At 54.2% G+C, this 22,217-nt stretch overlaps 10 protein-coding genes across 10 annotated transcripts; 3 read left to right on the top strand and 7 right to left on the bottom strand.

Moving 5' to 3' along the window:
- Positions 1-893: 893 nt before the first annotated feature.
- On the top strand, positions 894-2,273 carry F5Z01DRAFT_560325 (uncharacterized protein). The gene has a single exon (XM_046260693.1). The coding sequence runs from the start codon at positions 1,116-1,118 to the stop codon at positions 2,121-2,123; it is 1,008 nt and encodes a 335-aa protein (XP_046119762.1). The 5' UTR covers positions 894-1,115; the 3' UTR covers positions 2,124-2,273.
- On the bottom strand, positions 2,237-4,006 carry F5Z01DRAFT_635458 (uncharacterized protein; the record flags this gene model as incomplete). Its single annotated transcript, XM_046262148.1, has 4 exons — positions 2,237-2,836; positions 2,886-3,193; positions 3,224-3,806; positions 3,854-4,006. The coding sequence occupies 4 exons, from the start codon at positions 4,004-4,006 to the stop codon at positions 2,237-2,239; spliced, it is 1,644 nt and encodes a 547-aa protein (XP_046119761.1).
- A 770-nt stretch (positions 4,007-4,776) lies between these two features.
- F5Z01DRAFT_619737 (HotDog domain-containing protein) lies at positions 4,777-6,241 on the bottom strand (the record flags this gene model as incomplete). The annotated part of the gene is made up of 2 exons (XM_046261106.1): positions 4,777-5,848; positions 5,901-6,241. 2 exons carry the CDS (start codon positions 6,239-6,241, stop codon positions 4,777-4,779), a joined length of 1,413 nt encoding a protein of 470 aa, XP_046119760.1.
- Positions 6,242-6,597: 356 nt separating this feature from the next.
- On the top strand, positions 6,598-8,909 carry F5Z01DRAFT_560265 (ankyrin repeat protein). The gene is made up of 7 exons (XM_046260692.1): positions 6,598-7,390; positions 7,452-7,587; positions 7,649-7,841; positions 7,905-8,067; positions 8,122-8,404; positions 8,458-8,649; positions 8,706-8,909. Exons 1-7 carry the CDS (start codon positions 6,940-6,942, stop codon positions 8,740-8,742), a joined length of 1,455 nt encoding a protein of 484 aa, XP_046119759.1. The 5' UTR covers positions 6,598-6,939; the 3' UTR covers positions 8,743-8,909.
- A 1,106-nt stretch (positions 8,910-10,015) lies between these two features.
- On the bottom strand, positions 10,016-10,606 carry F5Z01DRAFT_619809 (uncharacterized protein; the record flags this gene model as incomplete). The annotated part of the gene is made up of 1 exon (XM_046261111.1): positions 10,016-10,606. A coding segment is annotated over one exon (591 nt), but the record flags the coding sequence as incomplete, so codon positions are not given.
- A 1,011-nt stretch (positions 10,607-11,617) lies between these two features.
- On the bottom strand, positions 11,618-12,795 carry F5Z01DRAFT_560232 (trimeric LpxA-like protein). Its single transcript, XM_046260691.1, has 2 exons — positions 12,510-12,795; positions 11,618-12,459 (listed from the first exon to the last, which is right to left on the bottom strand). Exons 1-2 carry the CDS (start codon positions 12,546-12,548, stop codon positions 11,899-11,901), a joined length of 600 nt encoding a protein of 199 aa, XP_046119757.1. The 5' UTR covers positions 12,549-12,795; the 3' UTR covers positions 11,618-11,898.
- Positions 12,796-13,146: 351 nt separating this feature from the next.
- F5Z01DRAFT_673122 (uncharacterized protein) lies at positions 13,147-14,156 on the bottom strand (the record flags this gene model as incomplete). The annotated part of the gene is made up of 2 exons (XM_046264898.1): positions 13,147-13,284; positions 13,344-14,156. 2 exons carry the CDS (start codon positions 14,154-14,156, stop codon positions 13,147-13,149), a joined length of 951 nt encoding a protein of 316 aa, XP_046119756.1.
- A 2,498-nt stretch (positions 14,157-16,654) lies between these two features.
- F5Z01DRAFT_699671 (uncharacterized protein) lies at positions 16,655-17,717 on the top strand (the record flags this gene model as incomplete). Its single annotated transcript, XM_046266392.1, has 2 exons — positions 16,655-16,778; positions 16,844-17,717. The coding sequence occupies 2 exons, from the start codon at positions 16,655-16,657 to the stop codon at positions 17,467-17,469; spliced, it is 750 nt and encodes a 249-aa protein (XP_046119755.1). The 3' UTR covers positions 17,470-17,717.
- Positions 17,625-19,713, bottom strand: F5Z01DRAFT_652225 (kinase-like domain-containing protein). The gene is made up of 3 exons (XM_046263275.1): positions 19,218-19,713; positions 19,029-19,161; positions 17,625-18,970 (listed from the first exon to the last, which is right to left on the bottom strand). The coding sequence occupies exons 1-3, from the start codon at positions 19,328-19,330 to the stop codon at positions 17,957-17,959; spliced, it is 1,260 nt and encodes a 419-aa protein (XP_046119754.1). The 5' UTR covers positions 19,331-19,713; the 3' UTR covers positions 17,625-17,956.
- Positions 19,714-21,579: 1,866 nt separating this feature from the next.
- F5Z01DRAFT_619655 (low molecular weight phosphotyrosine protein phosphatase) lies at positions 21,580-22,174 on the bottom strand (the record flags this gene model as incomplete). Its single annotated transcript, XM_046261100.1, has 3 exons — positions 21,580-21,834; positions 21,887-21,978; positions 22,036-22,174. 3 exons carry the CDS (start codon positions 22,172-22,174, stop codon positions 21,580-21,582), a joined length of 486 nt encoding a protein of 161 aa, XP_046119753.1.
- Between the last annotated feature and the right edge of the window lie 43 nt (positions 22,175-22,217).

The following is a 22,217-nucleotide window of genomic DNA, read 5'->3' as shown; positions in this document are numbered from 1 at the left end:
GCGATCAAGAACGCATAAATAGAGCCTCAACGGCTATCTCTTTTGTAATAATACAAGGCACTTGAACAACCTTCTCCACAGCGCATCACACTATAGCTTGTGATTAATTTCTCTACAGCAAACATGCCTCCGTTCTCATGGACTGAAGCAGTAAATCCTGGAGCCAGTCCACCAAATCTCTTGAACAATTGCTATACTCCTGTTTCTGATTCATTGCAAGTGATATCTCTCTAGAAGCTGCCTGTTTTGGCGAACATGGTGGCCGGTCGGGCGTGACGGGACGACGTCGATGGCCGTGGCCGTGAGCTCTGAGCCTCTGTCTGGCCTCTTCGAATCCCAGACAACCAACTCTGGAGTGGTGTTAGGGCTGTTTGTTGTGTAGCTTCACTTGAATGTTCCCTTCGCGTAACAATGCTTGCAGAGGATCTACATTATTTTAGGCTGACACTTCCAAAGACCCACCCACTGACGTCAACGGAGACCCTGATGGTGTCCGCGTCAGAATCCAGGGTAGCCAAGGCACGTACTACTCTCAACTTTTCGAATGCGTTGATGAACAATATCACCTGTGTGAGTGCAAGTCATTCTCACGGATACACCTGTCTCCTGGTGAGCTTCCATCTCATCATCGTTCCATCGATTTCTCAAGCAAGCTCACGCCTAAACGCCTAAGTGCGGTGCACAGAGCACCCAGGGTGACACTCCCGCATTGGCACGACACAACATGGAGGGCATCAACCAACAGGACAATGCGGCAGCTCACAGCCTCACACGGATCTTCATTGGCGCGTTGGTTCGTGATGCGCCTGATCGCTTCAGTCAATGCATTTGTCTTTGAATAGGCAGTCCATGGTGGCCATGCTCGAGCCGGCTGGCGTGTTTCACGAGACAATGGCAGATCCGTCCCACTACGGGATTCCTACATAAAGTACTTACACAACCTCCTACGTATTCTCCATTTTCTATCTTTCGCATTCCCTTCTTTTCAAACGTAAACCTCCAACTCTAGTCAAATCGTTCATATCCGACAACGACCATTTTCGGAAGAATCCTCCTGGCATCGCTTGCGCATACCCGTGACGAACACACACATACCTAGAATCACGTCGATTACCATGAGAAAGTTCATCAGCAAGGCTCGCGATGAGCTCGACAAGGTGCTAGATGAGTCCGGCGGGAAGCAGCACGCGAACGGCTCACATCCTGGCTATGGTCAAAACGGTTACGGGGGTGGCTACGGATACAGCAACGGCGGACTTCAGAACCAAGGGTACCAGAACGGGGGAAGTCAAGGAGGCCCTTATGCACACTCACCAACTGCTCAGCAAGGAGGATATAACAACTATGCACCTCCCCCGGGACCGCCTCCCGGCACCCATGGCAGTCTTCAAAACCAACACCAGCCCTACGGCCCCCCGCCTCCTCAAGGTGTATATGGAGGCCATCAGCCCCCAGGTGGGATCAGTCAGGGACCTCCCATGGGCTATGCCCCCCCTGGCGCCCGCGGCAGTATGCCATTCCCTCAGAAGGTCGTCATGTGGTCACGCATGTCTAGCTCGGGCGAATCCTACATCTTAGTCGGTCCTACTCTTGGGGAGCCCAGTCACGCGGGAAGGATTCCCTCGCTTACCGGCAAACTTACCGTCACAGGAGGAGGCCACAAGGAGAAAGGGCCTCTTCTTGGCGAGGCCAAAGACTCTGGTCTCAGCGGCTCTTCAGCCCAGATCACGCTGGCCGATGGCTCCTCATACGCCGTCAAGAAGAGCGGCATGAGCTCCATCGGTAACCTCTCCTACACTTTTACCGTGCCAGTCGACCGGGGTGGCGAGGAGACATTCCAATGGAAGACGATGGACACTGGATTCAAGGACATGAGGCACGCCAAGTCGGGATACATCCTCAGCCGACCGGGAGACCTGGACAATCCTGTCGCGACGTGGACTGACTACGGGGGCCTGGGCATGCACACCAACTCAGAAATGGGCACGATTGAATTTGTTGGACAGGGCGCGACGGGCGAGCTCGGCAGCACATTTGCCATCATGACTGTGCTGTCCATGATGAAAGCAAAGCAAAAGGCAGCCGAAAAGGAGATTGTGAAGGCAATTGCGGGTGAGATCTAGACACAACGGGGTGATTTCAACGAGCGATGCGTAGCGAGTTAATGTCTTCTTGTACCGCAGACAGTTTCATAGTATCAGGGTGTCAAGATGCTATAGGTGACGCGCGGAGATGCTCACTGTGATACTTCGGCCGTCTTCATACCATAAGACTCCGCAAGTCTCCTTGCGACTGCTTCGCCACTCCAGTAGGCCCCAGTCGCTGTACCCAAAGCCACGAAGGGTGCTGTGTGCTCGCCAGCAAGCCAAAGGCCACGTTCCGGAAGCCCACGTCTCATTGCCTCGATGTCACGGTCGCCTTCAGTTAAGCCAACTTGGAAGTTACTGTAACTGCCATGCCCTGCAAGTGCGTCCTTGGACCAGGCTGTTGACAGATAGCTTGTCGGCTGGCATCGTTCGTCAGACTCCTTATAGTGGGGTAGGCGAGAGTAATAAGGTCTAAAGTAGGCAAGCAGGAATTCGTCTTTCTCTTGCTTCGTCTGTAGTTCCGCAACCCGCGTCGTGACGTGCTCAGACTGAGCGCCGTAAATGTAGAACAAGAGTGTAGGATGTGAGGTCTCGGGTGTGAGACTGGCGAGCTCGACAACATCTTGGTACCATCTCTCAGGGTTCGTGTCGGGTGCATAAGCGGGAGAAAGCCATTGGATGAAGCCTTGGACCTTCTGGTCGTCGTCTGCTTGAGAGAGCCAGAACGCTTCGGGGAAAGTGATGTACACCTAGGTAGATTGTCAACGACTATACCTCTCAGAATCAGCTCATATCTACCTTTTCAAGACTACCGTATCCAATCGAATTGATTGCTTGAGTCAGGCGGGCTGGTAGGCTAGGTTCAAATATGTCCAGGTTTCGCTTGAGCCAGCCCAGAGGAGCGGTGACTATCACCTCGTCAAACTCCAGGCTGCTCCCATTCTTTTCATGAACTTTTATTGTGTCTCCAGGCTGAATGCGGGTCGTGATTTGGTCAACTACAATGTTGAACTGTATGCTTGCCTCTGCCAGCGCCGGTGCAGCAACGCTTTCAAGTACCTTCTTATACGTGCCGGCGCAGAAGAGATTCTCTGCTTTAGTCAGAACTGTACAATCAACTTGAGTTGCAGACTTACCTCCCTCTATGCACTCCTCTAGCCAGAAGAACTTGAGACTTTGCCTCTCGATCGGACTGCCAACAAAGGCACCCCATAGCTCGGACATCTGCATGACAATGTGTCGCTTCATCTGCCAGTCCTGGTCGGTTTCGGGTATTTTCTCTGCCATTTTTTCAGTAAAGAAGTCATGTAAGCTTTCCTTTTCGTTAATCTCAGCCGAAAAGTCGTTCGAGTGCTTGAAGGCGTCTTGCACAATATCCCACATTATATCGGCATACATGTCGCTCTTGGCAACGTCGAACAAGCCACCAAACTCGTCAAAAGCGTACGACCTCGTGTCCCAGCTGCCGACATCTGTCTTGGTCTCGTTGACAATGTCGAGTATCGGATTGTCCTTGGTGCCGTGGATCCAATTGGGACCCATATCCACGAGATGCCCATTTGATAGCTTCTCCTGGTGAAGACGACCTCCGATGCGGTTACGCCCTTCTAGGATGGTCACTTGAAACCCATGGCGAAGGACGATATCTGCGCAACGCAGTCCGGCTAAGCCAGCGCCGACGATGCCAACATGGGGCTTTTTGCTGCCGCTGTGGCTACGCTTCGTTTGTCAGAACGAGGTTCGTCGAGAATCCAGTCACCACTCACCATTCGGCAAGTATCCATAGTGCTCAGCTCTCGAAGGGACTGTTCTTGACCCAGACCCCGGAAGCTAGAGAAGTGTGTAGAACTGAGGTCCTGGTAGATTCTCGAGGATTTGCCTTTCGACGAACTGGAATATGAAATTGAGTAAGCGTCCATGTCTCCTTTGGAGTGTACGAAATGATGGGATTGCGGTGTGCTTGGCTTGCTATCGTCTTGCTATCGTATCAAGGTGTGCTGTAAGTCGGAGTGTAGATTACAGCTCTAAGTGAATTTTAACAATATTTTTCATCGTCGGAAACGACTGGAGGTTGGAATCCTCGTGACCTCCGACGATTGAAACCGTGACATAGAGTTGGTGGAGCAGTTGACTCACGATTGCGAGTCTCGAGTCTCGACACGGCAGGAGCAACGAGGTGATGGAATCATTTCCCAAAAGCCCGCGCCCGAATGAGTGGACTATGAGAGAGGGTGAACCGCATACCTAATGAAAGAAGAGCGCACTCGTCTGGCCAATGTCGAAATCGCTGGAACCATGGAGGGTTCTGAAGCCTCTGGTTGAGCAGGGAGCGAAAGTGGACAACAGATTCGGTGGACGTCAGAACCCAGAGTGATAGAGCAAGTGTAGGGTAATATGGATGACGAGCCGAACAGCATGCGCCTTGTGCTGTACATGCATCCTGCGAACACCGGGGACTAACGTTAGCTATGCCCTGTGCTTCTTATGAGTTTGTAGAAAAATGTTTCAAGGAGCCCACCTACTGTAAATCATATAATGATTTAAGCCGTTGGATGAAGCTCGCCATGTGTGGTACATCGTCCAGCCAAGTTCAAGTTCGCTTACACGCAGTACGTACAGCCCTCGAGAGAAAGCCCTTGCAGCACCAATGGCCAGGCAGATTCCATTGAAACAACCAGCTCTGATTACATTACTCCATAAGGTCGACGCTCCCTTCCGAACACCGCCTCTTGCCAAACGATGTCATCTCCTCTTGCTTCCGCTGAGCGTCCCCGAGTTTGACACGTCTCTTGGCGTCAATGTACATCATGTACTCCTCGTACGTATGCGGGAGCACCTTGAGGTCCTTGGGGACGGAGAACGTGTAGTTGAACTGGCCCGTTGGTTTCGCGACGCCGTGCTCCACGTCCCTGACTTTGCTGTCCACGCGAACGTGCACGCGCGTCATGGGCTGGTCGGACTCCGCCTGATGGGGCTCTGAGCCATCCTCCTCCAGCAGCGGGGGATCGGTATAGGCCACCGTGGCCGTCAGGTACAGCACGCTGCCAACGGGGACAGGGTTGCGGAAGGTACACGGATCAGCGCTGATAAAGGTCGGACGTGCGTGAGCGAAACTGGCAGCGCAGCAAAAGGCCAGCTCAAATGTTTGCTTGAGGTGGAAACCACCAAAAATCATAGTCTGATGACGATTCCGGTACTGGGGCTGCATGATGGCGGCCGTCGACAGCTGTGTCTTGGACATGGCCACCACGTTCTTGGGTTGGCGGAGACTGTTGTTGGGATCGTGGTATGCCAGCTGCCGGAGCCAGATGCGATGAATGAGTGCCGACTCGGGATCGTTCGGCTCTGTTTGTAGGAGTGACGCTTTGAGCGTCTCCTTCTTGGCGATGGACTTGGCCTCGCCCGCCTTGTAGATCCTCTCTTCCTCGGGCGTGCTGTATTCTAGCTTGGGGATGTTGACGGGCTTCTTGGTCTTGGGATCCAGCGCCACCATGGTGAATGTGCAAGTCAGGAGGACGTCTTCAGGCTTGCTGGGCTCACCCTCGGCCCTGGCCTTGGCGACCCTGCAAGTGATCTCGACACTGCTCCTACCGGAGGCATACGTAACTTGGCCGCTGTACTCGAGATCACAGATCTCTGTGAGAGGATGGGCGAGTGTGACTCTGTCCAAGGCAGCTGTGACAGTGGTAACACCAGGACCTGTGTGTTTGTAAACGATGATACCAGAAAGCGCATCGAGGTCCATCAGCAATGTGCCGAGCCTGTCAGTATTGTGTTAGTGACGGCATTGCACAGAGAAAGCGCGGGTTTTACCTGATATGGCCTGAAGAGTTGATGTACGTATCCGACAGCCACGGATCCTGGCCAAGCGGAAGAACGACGCGATGATAGCTGTCGGTCATCTTTTTCGGAGTGAGATCGCGTTCCTCTGGGGCGTCTTCCATATCCCCCGTCATCTGCCCTTTCTGTTGCTTGTGAAAGGCCTCTATCCACGGCATGCGAACTCGTGTGTCTGTAAGGCCCCGGAACACGCCATCAGTTGCTGGTGCAGCTGTTGTGTGGAAGGATGCCGCCGCGGCGCGTGGCAGCACCTTGTTTGGGCATTGGCTCCATGAAGACAATGCCCTCCGCGCGATCCTGTTTCTGCTCGCCATCATGAGTTTGTGACAATGGGCAGAAGACAGGACAGCGGGTGAGGTCGGAACACCTGGGTATTGATTCAGTGACGTGCCGCTAGACATTGCCGCCCAAATGCGCTTACCGCGGCGCTAGCGGCGTAACGAAGTCTCCCGGCAACTCAGTCAGGAGTCGGGAGTCAGGAGTCCTCCATCAGCTCTACATGAGGCCATACCATATGAAAATATGGGAAACATGTCTATCCCACGCAGTTGCAAGTTCCTGCTGCCTGAAGATTAACGAGACCATGCTGCTTCGAATCTAGGTACCTTGTTCAGCACGTGCAGGAAAATCAAGCACTCGATCGAGTCGATCCGCTTTTCATTACCACAATGTTCTTCTCAAATAATTTGAACAAAGTACAAAAACCAACTCGGCCCTACGACTCGTTTGACGTCCATTGACTAATTTGCGCGAATAATGCTCTTAACATGTGATAAACAGGTTCATATTTCTCTACGCGTCGTCTACGCCGTTAGGGACTGACCGTCACCAACGCGCACCACAGGGTATCCAGGCAGACATAGAGACTGCCACGTTGAGCTGAGGACGTCTGTCGCGCTAAACACATAAATACGACGATCGGTGTGAATGATCGTTGCTGCAGTGAGGCAGACTTCTCCTCTACTCCCTTTGCCTTGTATTTCCCAAGCCTCATTCACGTCGTCCGCTCCCGATGCCTTCGTTTCGAGATTTGTGCTCGCGACCGCTGCGCTCCCGTTCAGACAAGCACAACAGCACGGTTGCGCCCAGGACCGAAGACGACGCGGAGAAGACGATCGTTGACAGACATGGACTGCCAGACATTCCCAGGAACTTTGTGGCACATCTCAACAGAAACACGGACACAGTGACGCAAGAGGTATTGGAGCCCTTCTTGCAATATGAATTGACCCTACGCAAAGCCTTTGCGCAGCGCGACGGATCAATCGACGACATGGCGAACCTGGTTCACATATATGACCCCAGCACTACTCTGCCAAAGTTTCGAAACATTGATAGGGAACAATGTGACCCTGAAAAGTATCTGATGCGGTTGTCGAGCGATTCGCCCGGGACAGACAGGTCCTGTGCCGTTGCGGATTCATTCGAGGCGTACCAACGCAATTTCGATGCCTTCACTCACTGTAAGCATGCTACAATCCTAGCGGCAAGGTAAATATCATTGCTGAAGATCCCTGCTTGCAGCGACCCTCTCTGGCATAGACTGGAGCAACGTCGTCGCGGCTGGCTCGTCCGCTATGCTCCCGTTGCTTCCTCACCGAACGGACGTCAAGATTCCCAACGATCCAGCGGTTGAGGACCCCTTGGAGACATATTACCAGTACGTTCCCTCTATCGAGATGGACTACGAATCAACTTTGGTGGATCTCACATCGACCCAGACGCACGGCCTCGTCAAGTGACATTGACCTCTTTCTCTACGGCCTCACTGAGGAAGCCGCTCTGGCCAAAATATCCCAGCTCGAAGCGGCTATACGAAGGAATCAGCGCTTGTCCCATGGCTGTGGTTTAACGATCCGGACAGCCAACGCGGTTACCTTTGTTTCCCCGAGGTGGCCATTTCGACACGTCCAGGTATGTCAAGGTGCCAACCTGAAGGCTGCATGCCAAGTCCCATGTGCTGAGAAGCTGCCTTAGGTCATTCTTCGACTTTACAGGTCCATCAGCGAGATTCTGACAGGGTTCGACGTTGACTGCGCCTGCGTCGCCTTTGATGGGAAACAGGTCTACTCCAACCCCCGTGGTGTGGCTGCACTCACAACAAGGACAAACTTGATCGACCTCTCCCGCCGGAGTCCCTGTACGTTTTAATTCCACTTCCGCGAGGCAACTAATGTTCACAAACATCACGTAGCATATGAGAACCGACTGTACAAGTACAGAAGTCACCAGTTCGACGCGTACTGGCCCGCTCTCGACCGCAGCCAGATCGACGAGTCGCAATGTGTCCGAACGACAGAGCACCCCAAAGTCGAGGGCCTTGCGCGCCTTTTGTTCTTTGAGAATCTTGTGAAGAAATACAAGAATTCGTACCATCAGAGGCGACGGCTCCAGACGATTGATGAGAACGGTCTGCCGACACACAGCGGATACGCCATGCTGGAGATCCCCTACGGTGAGAGGTTCACAGCGAACAAGTACATCTACATGCTACGCATCCAGTAAGAACGGGCTACTAACGAGGCGGCAGAGTGAGAAAGTTTGTTGCGTTCCACTCAAAGGAACCGTACATCTTTGGCTCAGTCGACAAAGTGCTCCAGGGGAAGACGCCAGAGAGCAGCAAGAAGAATGTTGCGGAACTTGGGTCCAAGGTCGTCTTTCTAACTGACGACCCCGGAAGACAGATGATTGGGAGCTTCAACCCTATCACAGAGGATGACTGGTAACATATGTGTCCAACCCGGTACGCGTGATGCGACGCAACTGACACTCTTATAGGACGGATATGGCGTATGGGAAACGTTCGACTCGTTGACTGCACACCTGTACTTGGTAAACTACAGGATCTCTCAGAGCGCGGTCTTGGGCTTGTCGAGGGTGAATCGGTTCAGTGCGCGACACTTTGGTGATGTCCTGTAGCCACAGTCGTTCGTCAGTCGTGTCCAGGCTGCAGAAGAGAGACAGGACATGGGGAATAGAAGGTTTAATCAGAAACGGCGAAACCAGTGCCATGGACATTGGCCACATGTAGTTTTCGGATCGGCGAGTGAATGTCATGTTCATCATGGTGAAGGGCAGCTTTTCAAGGAAGAATCGGCTTACGCGGAATAAGCTGTACAAATGATGCCATACGGCTCCTTTCGAAAGTATGCGATTAAGGAAGCAAGTCCAAGGTGCATGTTCAAACAATCTGCGCTGCTTTATGGGGAGCGTAGAGATTGTCATCCTGCATCACGATGAGTCACTATGAGCGTGCCGTCCATTTTCACCTGCCTCCTTTTTAGAGCCCAGCGACACATGCGAGCGTGCGACAGCTCATATTTTGAACCCGCATCCATTGGACATCCTACAAGAACTTTCCTGAAAGTCCTCGTAGGTGCTGTGCTTACGCCCACAGTCTCCCAATGCACTGCGTCGTCAGGAAAGATGCCCCCTTTTCACTCGCAACGGTTCCCGCGTGTGGCGCATTATTGACGTGTTCCCAATTACATCCCTCGCTATGTGCCCTGCTTGCCTACTTGTACTTATGTAACCCAATCTGGCCTCTCCTTTGACCCTCCTGCCCCAGGAAATCAACTCCTGGCACCACTTGTCGGGCCCTTCTCCCCACCACAACGGCACCCATTCTCGCAGCGACAGCCTGCCGTACTTGTCGGCCCTGTCTGGTGTACAGGTCGGTGCAAAATGTCTTGTCCCGCGGCGCTGACATCTTCGGCCTTCTCACGCAGGTTAGCAGCCACCGCGCCAAGGTGCTGTCCGATACCTCTGCTCGCCGTGTCCCTCCCACTGTCGATCTTGTCCGTGAGCCCGGAGCCAGCAGCGCGCAAGCTGTTCGCCTGACCGTCCACTTCCCGCGTGGTCGTGTCGCGCATGTGACCTAACTTATCGACGAAGCCACTGGCGGTCGTGCCAAAATTATTGATGCGCTCATTGATGCCGGAACCAGTCTGCTGCTTCCACTCATCCATCTGCTTCATAGCACCCCCGCGCAGACTGTTCACCCGCTGTGCAATGCCTTCTGAGCCGCCACCGCCACCCATACCTGCGCCGTTGGGTGTCGTGGTAGGTGCCGTCCCGTTCTGCTGGTTCGGGCCCTTGGCGGCAAGTTCCTCCTTGACCGTCTGGTACATCTCCTCCACAATCATGACCTCGCGATAGACGTCCAGTCCACAATCCAAGAGACACAGCTCCCGCTCCCTCTGCTCAATGTATTCACGGACGGACCGCCAGCGGGTCTCGGCGTGCTTGAGCTTGTCTGGCTGGCCACTGCCCTTGATGTATGCGACGATGCTCGCGGTCACGGTAGAGCACGCACCTAGCCCGGTGATGCCGTTGTATGAACCCCCTGCCGCGCCCAGTGCCGTGACGGCGGCGCCAAACAGAATCTGAAGGCCGAGACAGAGCGAGGCGAGCAGTTTCACCACCCTGTACATCTTCTTGGCTGTACGCTCGTGGCGCACCACGCGTGTGTAGATGCCAATGTTCGCCGCTGTTCGTGCCGTGTGGCCAGAAGACACCAAGGGCACCGTGTCGATACCGGTGAGTGTGCGGAAGATGAGCAGCTTGTCGGCGGCGGGGACGAGGTCTTCGGGATTGGAGGCCATGACACTCAGGTGCTTGGGCTTGGCGGGGAGTGTCGACGATGTGTATTGGCTCTCCGGGTCTGTGGGGGGATGCATCGGGGCGGATGCGGACGACAGCATCCGCCGTAGTATGCCTTGATGCGCGGCCATGGCGACGGTATCTTGAGTATACAGGCAACGCTCTTCTGGCAGTAGTCCGACAATCTGGCCAAGCTCTTGGACGAAGTCTGAACGTCTGGGAAAGACTCTGAACGAGAGACAAGAAAAGGAAAAGCCTGGGAAAAACAGGAAGGACAGAGCACTTCTTCAGGCCAGGCTGCAACTCGCCGGTCGGCAATCCTACGTAATTGTACTAAAACATGAAGCCATCCACAAGGCGTGCCGTGTTGTCAAATCACAGCTCCCTCATCTCGTTCAGCTCGTCCCGCGCGCGCATCTCTTGCCCCAAATAAGCATCGTCCACCCCGGCATATGCAACCGCTAATGCCGGCAAGGGTTGATCGCGGCGGAGACTATGCATGTGTGTATTTCTGCTGCACAAGGACAGCGCGTATCTTCTGCCTTTTGCGACAAGATTGATCTTCTGCGTTGAGCTAACGCGACGAAGAGGGCAGGGGGGGAAAGCATGTTGTCTCGGAAAAAGCGTGTCGGCGCAGGCCCCCAGTGCTTGCTTAAGATTTTTAGTTCTCAATGTCTGACAGCCACGAGAGAAGCATGCTTAGCGCTCTCGGAGGTGAACAAGAAAAAGAATGGTGGCCACTGCTCTCGTCTTGATTGCCTCGCTGCGGTGGTCGATCATCCATCCCACCACAAGAGCCAGACGAACCAGCCGTTCCCTCGCCGACAGCAGAGACACTGCGCTGCACGTATGAGTAGTACACGGGTGTAGGAAGGAAAGAAGAGATGACAGGTAGAGTGTGAGCGAGCTTTTGCAGCCCATGACCTGGCGCACTTGTGCTTTTTCAGCGCGCCACTTGCAGCTCTGCACTTCCGCTTCGAGATACGCATCAATGAGAGAATGTTACCCTGCGGCAGGAAGCCGAGATGCGGCGGCCGACAGTGTCAAACGCCTCGCTGATTCGCGCTTGAGTATCAGGAGGAAAGGAGCAGATGATTGTGCAGGAAATAGGTATCAAGCCCATCAGATCCCGAGTGGACGACACGAAGCGTCCAATGCAGAGCTACTGCATCGTGTACGTGACTTCTCGTGCAGACAGCATCTTTGTGAGACTACTGCAGCCACGATAGCCCTTGCGCATGACGGGTGACATGTCTCTCTTGCCGCTGTTGCTACACAGCCCGCAAGACACCATTGGTATGCTGCGATGCGCGTAGTTCCCGTGCGAGGCTGTATGTATGGTCCGCAGTCCACAATGAGAGTGGGCAGCCTACATATCGGGATTCTGCGGATTGTTTCCGACAGTGCTGTACAGCCCTCGGAGGCCATTCTCTTCGGGCCCCCCGCCTTCCGGCACTTCGCCCACCACCCTGGCTGGCTGCCCGGCCACGATGGAGTAGTTGGGGATGACCATGTTCGGTGGCACGACGGCGCCGTCGAGGACCTCGACGCATTCCTTGATGATGGCGAATTCCCCAATGACGCAGTTCTTGCCGATGCGCACGTGGTCCCCAATCGTCGCGGCCTGCACCACGGTATCCTGGCCGATGAAGACGTGGTGGCCGATGCGCATCGGCATGTGCGAGAACTGGCCCTTGTACCGGCGCCCGGGCGGTCGGAGCACGACGCCCTTGGAGAAGAAGCAGTAGCGGCCGGTCTGGATGGCGGTCGTGCTGGGCGCCGTGGTGCCGCCAGAGGACGAGGAGGACGGGGCGGTGCGGACGAGGTCGCCGCGGATCATGACTTCGGGCTGGATGACGACTTTGCCCCCGAGGACCATGTTCTGCGTGCCGAGGAGGTTGGCCTTGCGGGAGACCTTGTTGCCGGTTTCCTGCGGGTCGGTTAGGTGCTGGATGGTTGGGATGCTGGGTGCCTGCGTACCGTCTCGATATAGTCGCCTTTTACCTGTCTGCGTGACATGATGGCGGCGGCAAATGCGATTGAAGCAGACGGGAGGGGAATTCGGTTCGCAAGGACAGATACGGGAGCCGGGAGGTTGACTGAGGAATGTGAAGGCGAACAAAGAGTGAGAGCTACGGTCAGACGCGCAGGTCGCGTCGCGGTGCAGCTTTGAAAGTAGATTGCGGGCTGCCAGGCTACCCTAAACCAGCCCCTGGAAGGCGTTCAGGTTCAGAGTGAGTATCGTTCATAACATGAATTGTAGTGCATATACAGATGTACTTGCATTTGAATATCTACAGGCACTGAAGCGAGAAGCAATTGGCTTGAGCCTTGTCTAGTTGCCTGCGGGCCTCCTGTGTTTGGCAACACCGGTCACCTCAAGCTCAATGACGTGAAAGAGAGCAGCCTGCTTTACGAGCAGAGCTTCCCGGAACACATCATCAACGCAAATTCAACATGGTCGACGTTCTTCAATCCTTAGCACAATCAGAGAGCTCAAATCACTAATTTTGCGTGCAACAAAGACCGACCGCAATACTGCATGCTGTCTCAGTCTACTTTACTTCCAGCCACTGTTGTAAGACCTGATGAGCGCGACCCCCAAGTCTCACCCAATCTACACCTTAAACTGCTCCAAGAATCGATAATTGTCCATCTCTCCGTCAATGAGCATTCTCATCCGCGCCGCTACCTCGGCGCCAAATTCCTTCTCAATGCTTCGAACAGCCTCGTCCATGTCGACAGGTCCCTTGGCCTGTGAGTTAATCAGAAATGTTAGCAGCACACATTCATCGCCTCTCAAGAATGACCGACCTCGTGCTTCTTCACCCCATCACTCTCCCAGATCGTCCTTGTCATCTCGACAAAGAGAGGGTGGTCCAGCGGCGACTGGCCCCAAGGACCCCAAGTGTCCGTGACACCGGCAGGATCGATACCCAGTCCGCTGCATACTCCCCGGATCACCTCATTAGTGCGGGTACAAACGTCCTCGCCGTCGACAACAATGGGCATGCGCCCTTGGTTTCTCAAAGCCTCGAAAAGCACCCGTGACCATGTCAGTGTGGCAAACCAGTAATTGTGGTTCTCCATGGGATCCATGTTGGCGAGAGCAGGAACACCAGACGTGGAGCGCCACAGCGAAGGGACAGAGAGAGCTGGATGCCGGATCACAATGATGGGGATGACGCTTTTCCACAGCTCGTCGGGGAGGTGAGTGGGGTTAGGGTCCGTGGCCCAAGACTCTTCTAGCTCGCGAGAGTTGGTGTGGTTGACGAGAATCTGCGATTTCAAGATGTAGCAGCAGTGCTCACTGCTCAGGGGGGTCTTGCCCTCCTTCTCAATGGCCGCGACAGCGTCGAGGAGATGGCGTTCTGCGCTTGCGAAAGTGTAGTCTTCTGAGCACATTGGCTCCCACAGTTCCTTGACCAGCTCCGCACGGGCAGGGTTGCTTTTGTAAATGTCATAGTGAATTTTCTCCGGGCCCAGACAACCAGGGAGGACGTATGGATGGTAGTGACTCTTCAGTTGAGGATGGGTTGACAGCAGGCGGAAGAACAGGTGAGACCGGCACCTAGGATTGTCGAAGATGAAGATGCGCTGAGGCGACGTGTTGGCGTTCGAGGTCATGTTGCGGTGGATTTTGGGGGCCTGATGAAAAGAAGTGCTGTCTGATTATTGCTTGAGATGTCAGCCTGAGAGTAAGTAAGTATACAGAGTTCCGCACTGGTCTGTACGAAAGGGCAGATGACGCTGGTATAAGAGCGATGCTATTAGTGCCTGACTTGTTGCTTATGGCCAGCTCATGAAAGGGCCAGTCCTCCACATGTACGAGTTACTGAACTTGAATGGCGCTGCCTTTTGCGTGCATGGCTATTTTGGCCACTGTGATTCTGCTGCTGGGCGACGCTGTAGTGCTTACACAGACTTCCTAGGGTGACACTGGCACATCGACACATTGGCGGCCTACCTACTTCAGGACGAAATGTTGCTGTTTCATCTGGACTTTGCCTGTTGTTTGTCAGTGTGCCAGAAAAAAAAACATAGTTATTGAATCCTCCCGCATTATGCTCACTACTGCGTACAATGCACACGTATGATGTAGCAGCTCACAGAGGTGCGGAATCTCGGAGGGAAAAAGACGAGAGTGCAGTGCAAGTTATCGGCTAAGATTCCTCACTAATACAGTCAGCCTGAACTTCGCACCGGCGCCGTTGGTCATGCGCTCTGCCGGGTTCGTAATGCCGTTGGTCCTACTTTGTGCCCATGGCTAAATGCTAAGCGATCTAAGCGCGTCTCGGGATGGCTCCCCGCAACGGAGCAAACAAGTCACCCCAGTGTAGGTACTTATCTGACTTGCTGCGACATTGTTGAATTCTTCTTTCCTCATCTGGGCGAACGTTTGTGTAGAAGGCTCGAATGCAAGGGTCCATTGCCCTGTTGAGAGCCTACCTGAGCGGTCGAACGGCCCTGAAACTGAGGAGGCGGGGGTGAAACTGGGGGGGAGCGGTTTCAGAGCCGTGTTGATTCACCGTGTGATCTGTCGAAGCGAAACTGAACATTAACTTAGTTGAAACTGAATTCTGGGGCTTGAAGCTTGAAGGTGACATCCACCGTGTGGTCAGTAGAAGTGAGATGTGCCTAGCAACATTGAAGTCTAGCAACCTGAACTTGAATAGGTAAAGTCGGGAGTTCCCAAGAACTGCTGGTGCCACTGCTCAAAGTGTTTGAAGATATGCAGATCCTCGACATGTCCCTGCATGCCGCATGTCGCCAGTCCATGTCCAGAACATGTAGAGGATGCGGAGTGCTCTCGGTGCAGATGAGGCACTTTTTGAATCCCACCCGTCTAGGGTCTGATTACTTACTGTAGCATGCCAGAAGGATCACATCCGACAATTCAACCTGCTTACAAGCAGCAATTAGTTCGATTAGCTGCTTGGCGGACGGGGCACAGATTACAGCACCCGAACGAGCCCCTCTTCCCCGCCGATTGAGCGAGGCATCTATTTTAATCATTCGCCAGGCGACCAATGACGGCCCCCCAATTAAGCGCGCTGGCGGTTAGGCGCATTGCAGAGATGAGAGCCGGAGGCTGGGACGCATGTCTCGGTCTTTGAAGAGATTTGCACTCCAGGCCGCACGTGGGCATCGCGACACTCCTCCAGCGAGATCGGCGCGCCTCTGCATCAGATCAGACGGAGACTGTTGGTAGTACCACGTACGTAGATCCAGGGGAAAGGGGGAATCGTCAGATGCGTGTTTGGGAAGGCTGCAAGGCTGGTCGGATAATTGCGCAAGGTGGTCACCTCTGGAGCATCCTGGACCTTAACACTTGGCCATATTGCCGATAACCGCAACTATCGAACTCGAGCAGCTCCCTCATTCGCTACGACGGGTATCAATCCCCACGACGCGCAGTCGGCAGTAGTAAACGTACGTTTGTACGTACATGGAAATGGTATTAGCTGTTCTTGGCTTGTCCCGCCAAACTCCGCTGGCATCTTCCCTCAGCCGTCAATGCCCAAGTGTCGTCTTCATGTTTGTGGTGAGTGTTGACACCTGTCTCTACTGCCAGTCTCCTTGACACAGGACCAGGTCGGAAATCAATTTCAGGGCGTAGCAGAGAATATACGTACTAGTACACTCAACTAGTAGTATTCGCCGCACAGCAATGCCCGCTGCTCACCACAAAACCAACATCCTCCCAGACTCATGCGCATGCACATCAGCTTGACTCGTGGGAGGGATGCATATTGCAACCTCCCCCCTCGGAGAAGCATCCTTGCAGTCTGCCGCCCGCTGCGGGTGGCCGCCTCTCGGCGCGGCCTGCAAGGATGCCCTTGGTAGCCTTGGCGGGCGCTTGAGAGGTCTATAAGACGAATGCCCATCCTGCTCGTCCAGCCTCGTCATTACCAGTCTCGTGTCACGATCATTCAAAAGACAGTCTCTTCGAATTCCCTTTTCTATCGCTTTCCTTGGGTATTTCTTTGCCGTATCTCCTTGCTATACACGACATCCCTCGCGCGGCCCTGTTTGCTGGACTTACACGGCCTATTATCTGAGACAAACCCTCCTCCACCATTGACACACAAGAAACCAAAACACTCGCCCGTCCACCAAACATCATGCTCTGCAAAACATTCTACATCCTTGCGACGGCGGCTCTTGCCGTCGCCACACCTGTCAAACGCCAAAGTGGCTCTTCATGCAGCGCCAGCCGTCCACGCCCAACACTCCCCTTCAACGGTGGTGGTAAGTTCATGAGAGAACCTCATAATGACAAGCCCGCGCAATTGCTGACTCTCCCCTTCAAGAACATGAGCTCGAGAGCCCCGGAAAGGACCTCAGGGTCAAGCACATTGCCCTCGGTTTCGGCATCCAAAACTACACATGCAACGAGGACCTCACCTCAAAGGCCACCGGCGCGCTCGCCATGTTCTACGACATCACACCCCTGTACCCGGGCCAGTCCGACCAGTCGCTCACCATCGACGCCTTTGACGCCCTCCCCTCCACCACCCTCTACTCGCAGGACATCCCTCTCAACTTTGCCCAGCCCAACGCCACCATTGAGGGCGTCGTTGAGGCGGGCTCGCCATTCCCCGGAACGGACGACCTGGTCGTCGACGGGCTGAGCATTCCCTTCTCCGGTCACCACCTCTTCACCGCCGCCGGGGTCCCTCACTTTGAGGTTGGCAATGGGGAGATCGACTTCTTCGCCTACAAGATTGACAACATCAAGGCGCCCGCCAGCGCGGACGCCGGGGTCGACGGCACCGGGGCTGTCGACTGGCTGTACCTCGGTGCCGTCGAGGGCAGCGTGGGCGCGACGCTGGTCTACAGGGTCCTCACCGTCGGAGGGGCTGCGCACAAGTGCACAGGCGCTGAGGAGGGGGATATCAGCACGGGATACACCGCGCAGTACTGGTTCTTTGGGTGAAGACTCCATGGTGGTTTTTGATTTATAGATGCTAGACTAGTCATGTCAGTCTCACATGGTGTCTGGCGTCGTGGGTAATAGATTGGGTTTTCTTTCTTTCTCGTCTAGTTCTACTGAGACTCTGTTATTGAAAAACCTTGGAAAAGAAATCACAAGAGCAGTGCCGCCCTCTGCGAAATGACATGTGAACATGGCATTCTGAAACCTCGCATGCCCAGCCTTGGCCACGCCTTAGTGCGACGCTTTGCTACGGGCGCTTACACAGATTGCCGTGGCCGCTTGGCGACCTATTCCCCATCTCCCTACGTACGTACCTTGATTATTCCATGCACCGATACAAAGAAGAATAGCATGGAAAAAACAGTCTCATGGCGCAAGGGTTCATTACTTGCGCGTGCGTCGCCAAACGAAAATAGAAATGTTGTCCAAGCGTCCGCTCGCTCCTTTGTCTAACACCCAAGATCCACCACACCCGACCAACCCCTTTTTACCTTCGCGTGGCATCCAACCCACCGGCCAAGTCCTGCTCCAACCCGCCGTGCTGTCCCACATACTCCTGCGGACGCGGGTCCTCGGCTGTCCACTGTCCATTGTTCTGCGGCATGGGTACCTGGCCCGGCACTTGCTGCTGGTTAGGTCCGCCGCCCTGCGCACCACCACCTGGCGCTGTTCGCACGCTCTGGCGGAACCTGTGCACCTCGTCTAGGATGCAGCGACGCATCTCTCCAACATCGTCGACGACCTCAAAGTCAAAGTTGAAGGTGGTCGGGCAGTCTGGCTCGTCCGAGGCATCGTGCCAAATCTGAAGGTAGGGGTGCTCAAGCGCCTGCTCGACGCTGATGCGGCTTGAGGGGTCGAACGCGAGCATCTTGTCCAGCAAGTCGAGCGCGTCCGGGTTCGCGTTGGGGAACAGTGCAGGGAAGTGCTTCTTGGGCATGAACGGCAGGTTGCGCACATACTCCTGTGCGCGGGGCGAGCCGATGCGCGAGAGCGTCTCCTCGTTGGGTGTGCCGAGGATGTGGAGGATCTGGTTGAGCTGGTCGACGTAGTCGCGACCCTTGAAGAAGGGCCGGCCTCCGAGCAGCTCAGCAAGAATACAGCCGACAGACCACACGTCAATGGCCTTGGTGTAACTCTGGAAGCTGAGCATGATCTCGGGCGCACGGTACCACCTGGTTGCCACGTATTCGGTCATGTAGCCAGCATTCTCCTCCGGATCGACCGAGAAGCCACGAGCCAGGCCAAAGTCGCAGATCTTCAGCTCGCAATCGGCGTTGACAAGCAAGTTGCCAGGTTTGAGGTCGCGGTGCAGGACGTTGGCCGAGTGGATGTACTTGAGACCGCAGAGGATCTGGTAGATGAAGGACTGGAAGTGGGCGTCGGTCAGGGGCTGGCCTGAACGGATGATGGCTGCCAGGTCGCATTCCATAAGCTCCTCGTAGAGGTATGTCTCGTTGAAGTTATCGGGACGAGGAATGTCCATGTCATAAAGGCATGCAATCTAGGTCACCTTTGTCAGTGGCTTGCTTCCATCTGGTCTGCCGTCGGGACGCTCTCACGTTTCGATGCCCCCGGAAATGCTGCAGCAGCTTGATCTCGCGCAGGGCACGCTTGGCCAGAATCTTCTTGCTAAAAACATTGGTGACCTTCTTGATAGCGACGCCCTCGTTGGTCTGGCTATTCACGGCTGCGCTGTTTGCTACCCGTCAGCATCACGAAACGGCGGGGTAAGCGCGGACAGTGCCTACCAGACGATGCCATATGCGCCCTGGCCGAGCTCCTTGGTCACGGTGTACCGCTCGTCCACGATGAAGTCTTGGTTGAAGACCTTGAAGACCTTGCGCCCCTGGAGGTCTGCCATGTTTGATGTCTTTGTCGCGGTACGTGTCGGGGAGGAACGGCGGATTAGAGAGAGCTCGAGAATGCGAGCGAGGGGTAGATGCAGGCGCCGGTACGCGCGTTGGTGATGAGGATGCGGGGCAGTCGAAGAAGAGCAGTGGTGATTGCTGTGCTGCGTCGAGCAAAGTGAGGCAAGAGAACGAGAGGAAGATTGCTCAGGGCTGAAATAATGACAGATGGACAATGACGAGAGCAGCAGGACAGAGCTTGGTAGATATTAATATGGATGGTACATCAAAGTCGGCGGCGCGTAGAGGCGCAGGCGCAGCCCAAGAATAGCCTGTGGGGTTCGTTCCCGTCTGGCAGGAGGGATGGCGGGCGCCAGGTGGTGGTGGTCCGGGTACGTAGCTGCCTTATCAGACTTGCACGATGATGACTGCAGCAGCTGTTAGGCCAATGGCTGCGCCTTGCTGCCGTTGTCATTTCAGCCCGGTATTGAGGCAGCCGCCGACCCACGAATCACACACAACAATCACACCATGGACACGATACAATCCTCGCTCCTGCATTGTACTTGGTAGTTGCCCTTCACAACTGTTGGATATATCGCGGTCAATTTTTAGACAGCGTTTGTACTCGAGGCTGGCGCGTTTCCAGCTAGCCTGCAGCATCGCTTCAAAAGGACCTTGACAGCTGGAGATTGGCCGAGTTCATTTAGGGGCCGAAGTTCGAACAGGACATTACCACTCAGGATCCGTGTTTTCTAGGGCGTCTCTCAATTCGCGCAAACCCCTTGGACATTCGTCAGAAGCCGCTCCTTGGGCCACGGCAGAATCGCTTTCTTCATGAGCTCATGAAGAATATTACATGGAACGAAGCCGGTAAGTCGTTCAAGATCTTTTCAATTTGGTCAGTATTACCGTGTTGGCCAACCACCGGCTACATGCTGGAGGCATGTGCGCCTTTCCGAGTGTGCTGAACACGGCCTTTTGCAAACAGGCGAAGCCCTAAGAGCTCGTTCCGACGATTGCTTACACAACCGACCATCTATCTAGAGCTCCTCCTCCATCGTCTACTAACCTGGTGAGTTGCGCCCGATACCTGGCGGGTCTCACGTCAATAGCCCTTGATACGCCGTCCCTTTGAAGATCGATATTCAGGCTTCAACTCTCTTGGGAGCTTTGGGCATTGGTGCCGAGGTGACGAAACAACTCAACACTCGGAAATAGAGGATCAACCACGTTAGTAGAGTAGTTATCTGTGTACTTGTGGAATGAGATTGCTTTTTCCTTCCCTCTCATCCCGGCGTCTTGAATCGTGACGGACATGGCTGGACATAGTACAAAAAGGGGTGGGCAGGTCCGGCATGTCAACACTTGATAGGTGCATATGCCTCTGCATGCATGTAGTGAAGCACTGACCTGGAATGGTGTAGATACCCTTGAAATCCCTAGGCCGTAGTGTAGTTTGTGCCTGGATGAGAACTGGGACTTTATGTGATGGCACATTTGCGATGCTCTCGTGAGGGTTGTCGGAGGGCTGACTTGGTTCTTTTGGCACGTTGTACCAGGAACCACGGCAGGATGAGGAGCCGTGTTCCAGACTCTATGAAATAACAAACTGCTGTAACAGACCCAGATAATTGGCAATGCCAGTCGGAGGCTTCATTAGAGACTTGAGGAGTCCGTCGGTTCTTGTTTGATCAAAATCCCTGCTGTCAAAGTTCAACCCACGATCTTGAGCCTGTGCGGGTTAAGAGAACATATACAGCTGTTGTTCTTGGATCTTTATAGATGTCCAAACAGATATATCTTACCTTGGACAATGCCTCGTCTGAAATCTTCGCCTCCGCCATGGTAGCTTTCATGGTTCCATACGCCCTCGGTAGCTAATAGTACGTATAGACAGAATTAGGGGATGACTCGGTAATTACTGCGATTCCAAAATATGAGAATGAAGATATGGGCACGTTCTATCTTACTTGACAGTTGTACATTGTGGGTACAGTGAAAATACCTGCATGAAAATAGTATCATTCTACCTTAGTTGTGTGGATTCCATGGCCAGTGACGCTTGGATCTTCACCCGCCTTGACACACCCTGGTCTGGCATCACCCAGGGCTTCATCACTAAATAGACTCAAGGATGGAGGTGTTTCTTGGACTGCTTGTAGTGGCTAATCTCTTTATCCAAAACGTCTCATGTCTGTCAGTCTTCTATTTCTAGTGCTGTAACCATCTTGCCATCTGAATGCCCAAGAGTGAGTGTTGTCTAATTCTCCTTCACCACCACCTCATCCAGGAAGTTACGTGCGAACCGGCTGCACTGCTCAAAAGCCGTCTTGAATCCCTGATCGCCACCATAGTATGGGTCGTTGACAATCTCCGCCTTGCCCGTGCCGGAATACTCTCCAAAGAGCATGACCTTGGCTTTGTCGCCACTTGATGTTTTACGCCTCAAGTCCGACAAGTTCGAGCGGTCCATGGCGAAGACATAGTCAAACTCCTGAAGATCTGAGTTCTTGAACTGGGTTGTGTCAGGTAATGAGATGTGCAAGGGCGCGCGGCATGGGACTGACTTTGCGGGCAGCATGCCGGTAGCCTGTGATGCCGTTCTGTTCCAGCGTGGCCATTGTTCTCTCGTCAGGGTCATCACCAGCGTGGTAAGCGCCTATGATATGTGTTCGTTACTAATTGAGCTACCATCACCCCTGCCGAATCAAAGTACCTGTGCCACAAGAGTCGATTTTCCCTATGCGCCCTTGATACTGCGGGTCCTTGACGATGTGCCGGAAGATGCCCTCTGCCATTGTGGACCGGCAGATGTTGCCGAGGCAGACAAAGAGGACACACACAGGCTCAGACATATCCGTGAGTACGATGCAGGGCTTATCGAGATGAGAGAGGAGG

Source organism: Emericellopsis atlantica, assembly GCF_019669845.1.
Source record: "Emericellopsis atlantica unplaced genomic scaffold F5Z01scaffold_9, whole genome shotgun sequence".
Lineage (NCBI taxonomy): Eukaryota > Fungi > Ascomycota > Sordariomycetes > Hypocreales > Bionectriaceae > Emericellopsis > Emericellopsis atlantica.
This window is presented reverse-complemented; position numbering and strand designations above follow the sequence as displayed.

Excerpts from the sequence above, each read along its gene's own strand:
- F5Z01DRAFT_560265 (XM_046260692.1), top strand. The coding sequence starts at position 6,940 with ATGCCTTCGTTTCGAGATTTGTGCTCGCGACCGCTGCGCTCCCGTTCA. Across the intron at positions 7,391-7,451 it reads TTTCGATGCCTTCACTCACT|CGACCCTCTCTGGCATAGAC; the intron begins GTAAGCATGCTA and ends CCCTGCTTGCAG. Across the intron at positions 7,842-7,904 it reads GGCCATTTCGACACGTCCAG|GTCATTCTTCGACTTTACAG; the intron begins GTATGTCAAGGT and ends AAGCTGCCTTAG.
- F5Z01DRAFT_560232 (XM_046260691.1), bottom strand. The coding sequence starts at position 12,548 with ATGTCACGCAGACAGGTAAAAGGCGACTATATCGAGACG. Across the intron at positions 12,460-12,509 it reads AAGGCGACTATATCGAGACG|GAAACCGGCAACAAGGTCTC; the intron begins GTACGCAGGCAC and ends ACCGACCCGCAG.
- F5Z01DRAFT_652225 (XM_046263275.1), bottom strand. The coding sequence starts at position 19,330 with ATGGCAGACCTCCAGGGGCGCAAGGTCTTCAAGGTCTTCAACCAAGAC. Across the intron at positions 19,162-19,217 it reads GGCGCATATGGCATCGTCTG|CGCAGCCGTGAATAGCCAGA; the intron begins GTAGGCACTGTC and ends GGTAGCAAACAG. Across the intron at positions 18,971-19,028 it reads ATTTCCGGGGGCATCGAAAC|ATTGCATGCCTTTATGACAT; the intron begins GTGAGAGCGTCC and ends AAGGTGACCTAG.
- F5Z01DRAFT_560325 (XM_046260693.1), top strand. The coding sequence starts at position 1,116 with ATGAGAAAGTTCATCAGCAAGGCTCGCGATGAGCTCGACAAGGTGCTA.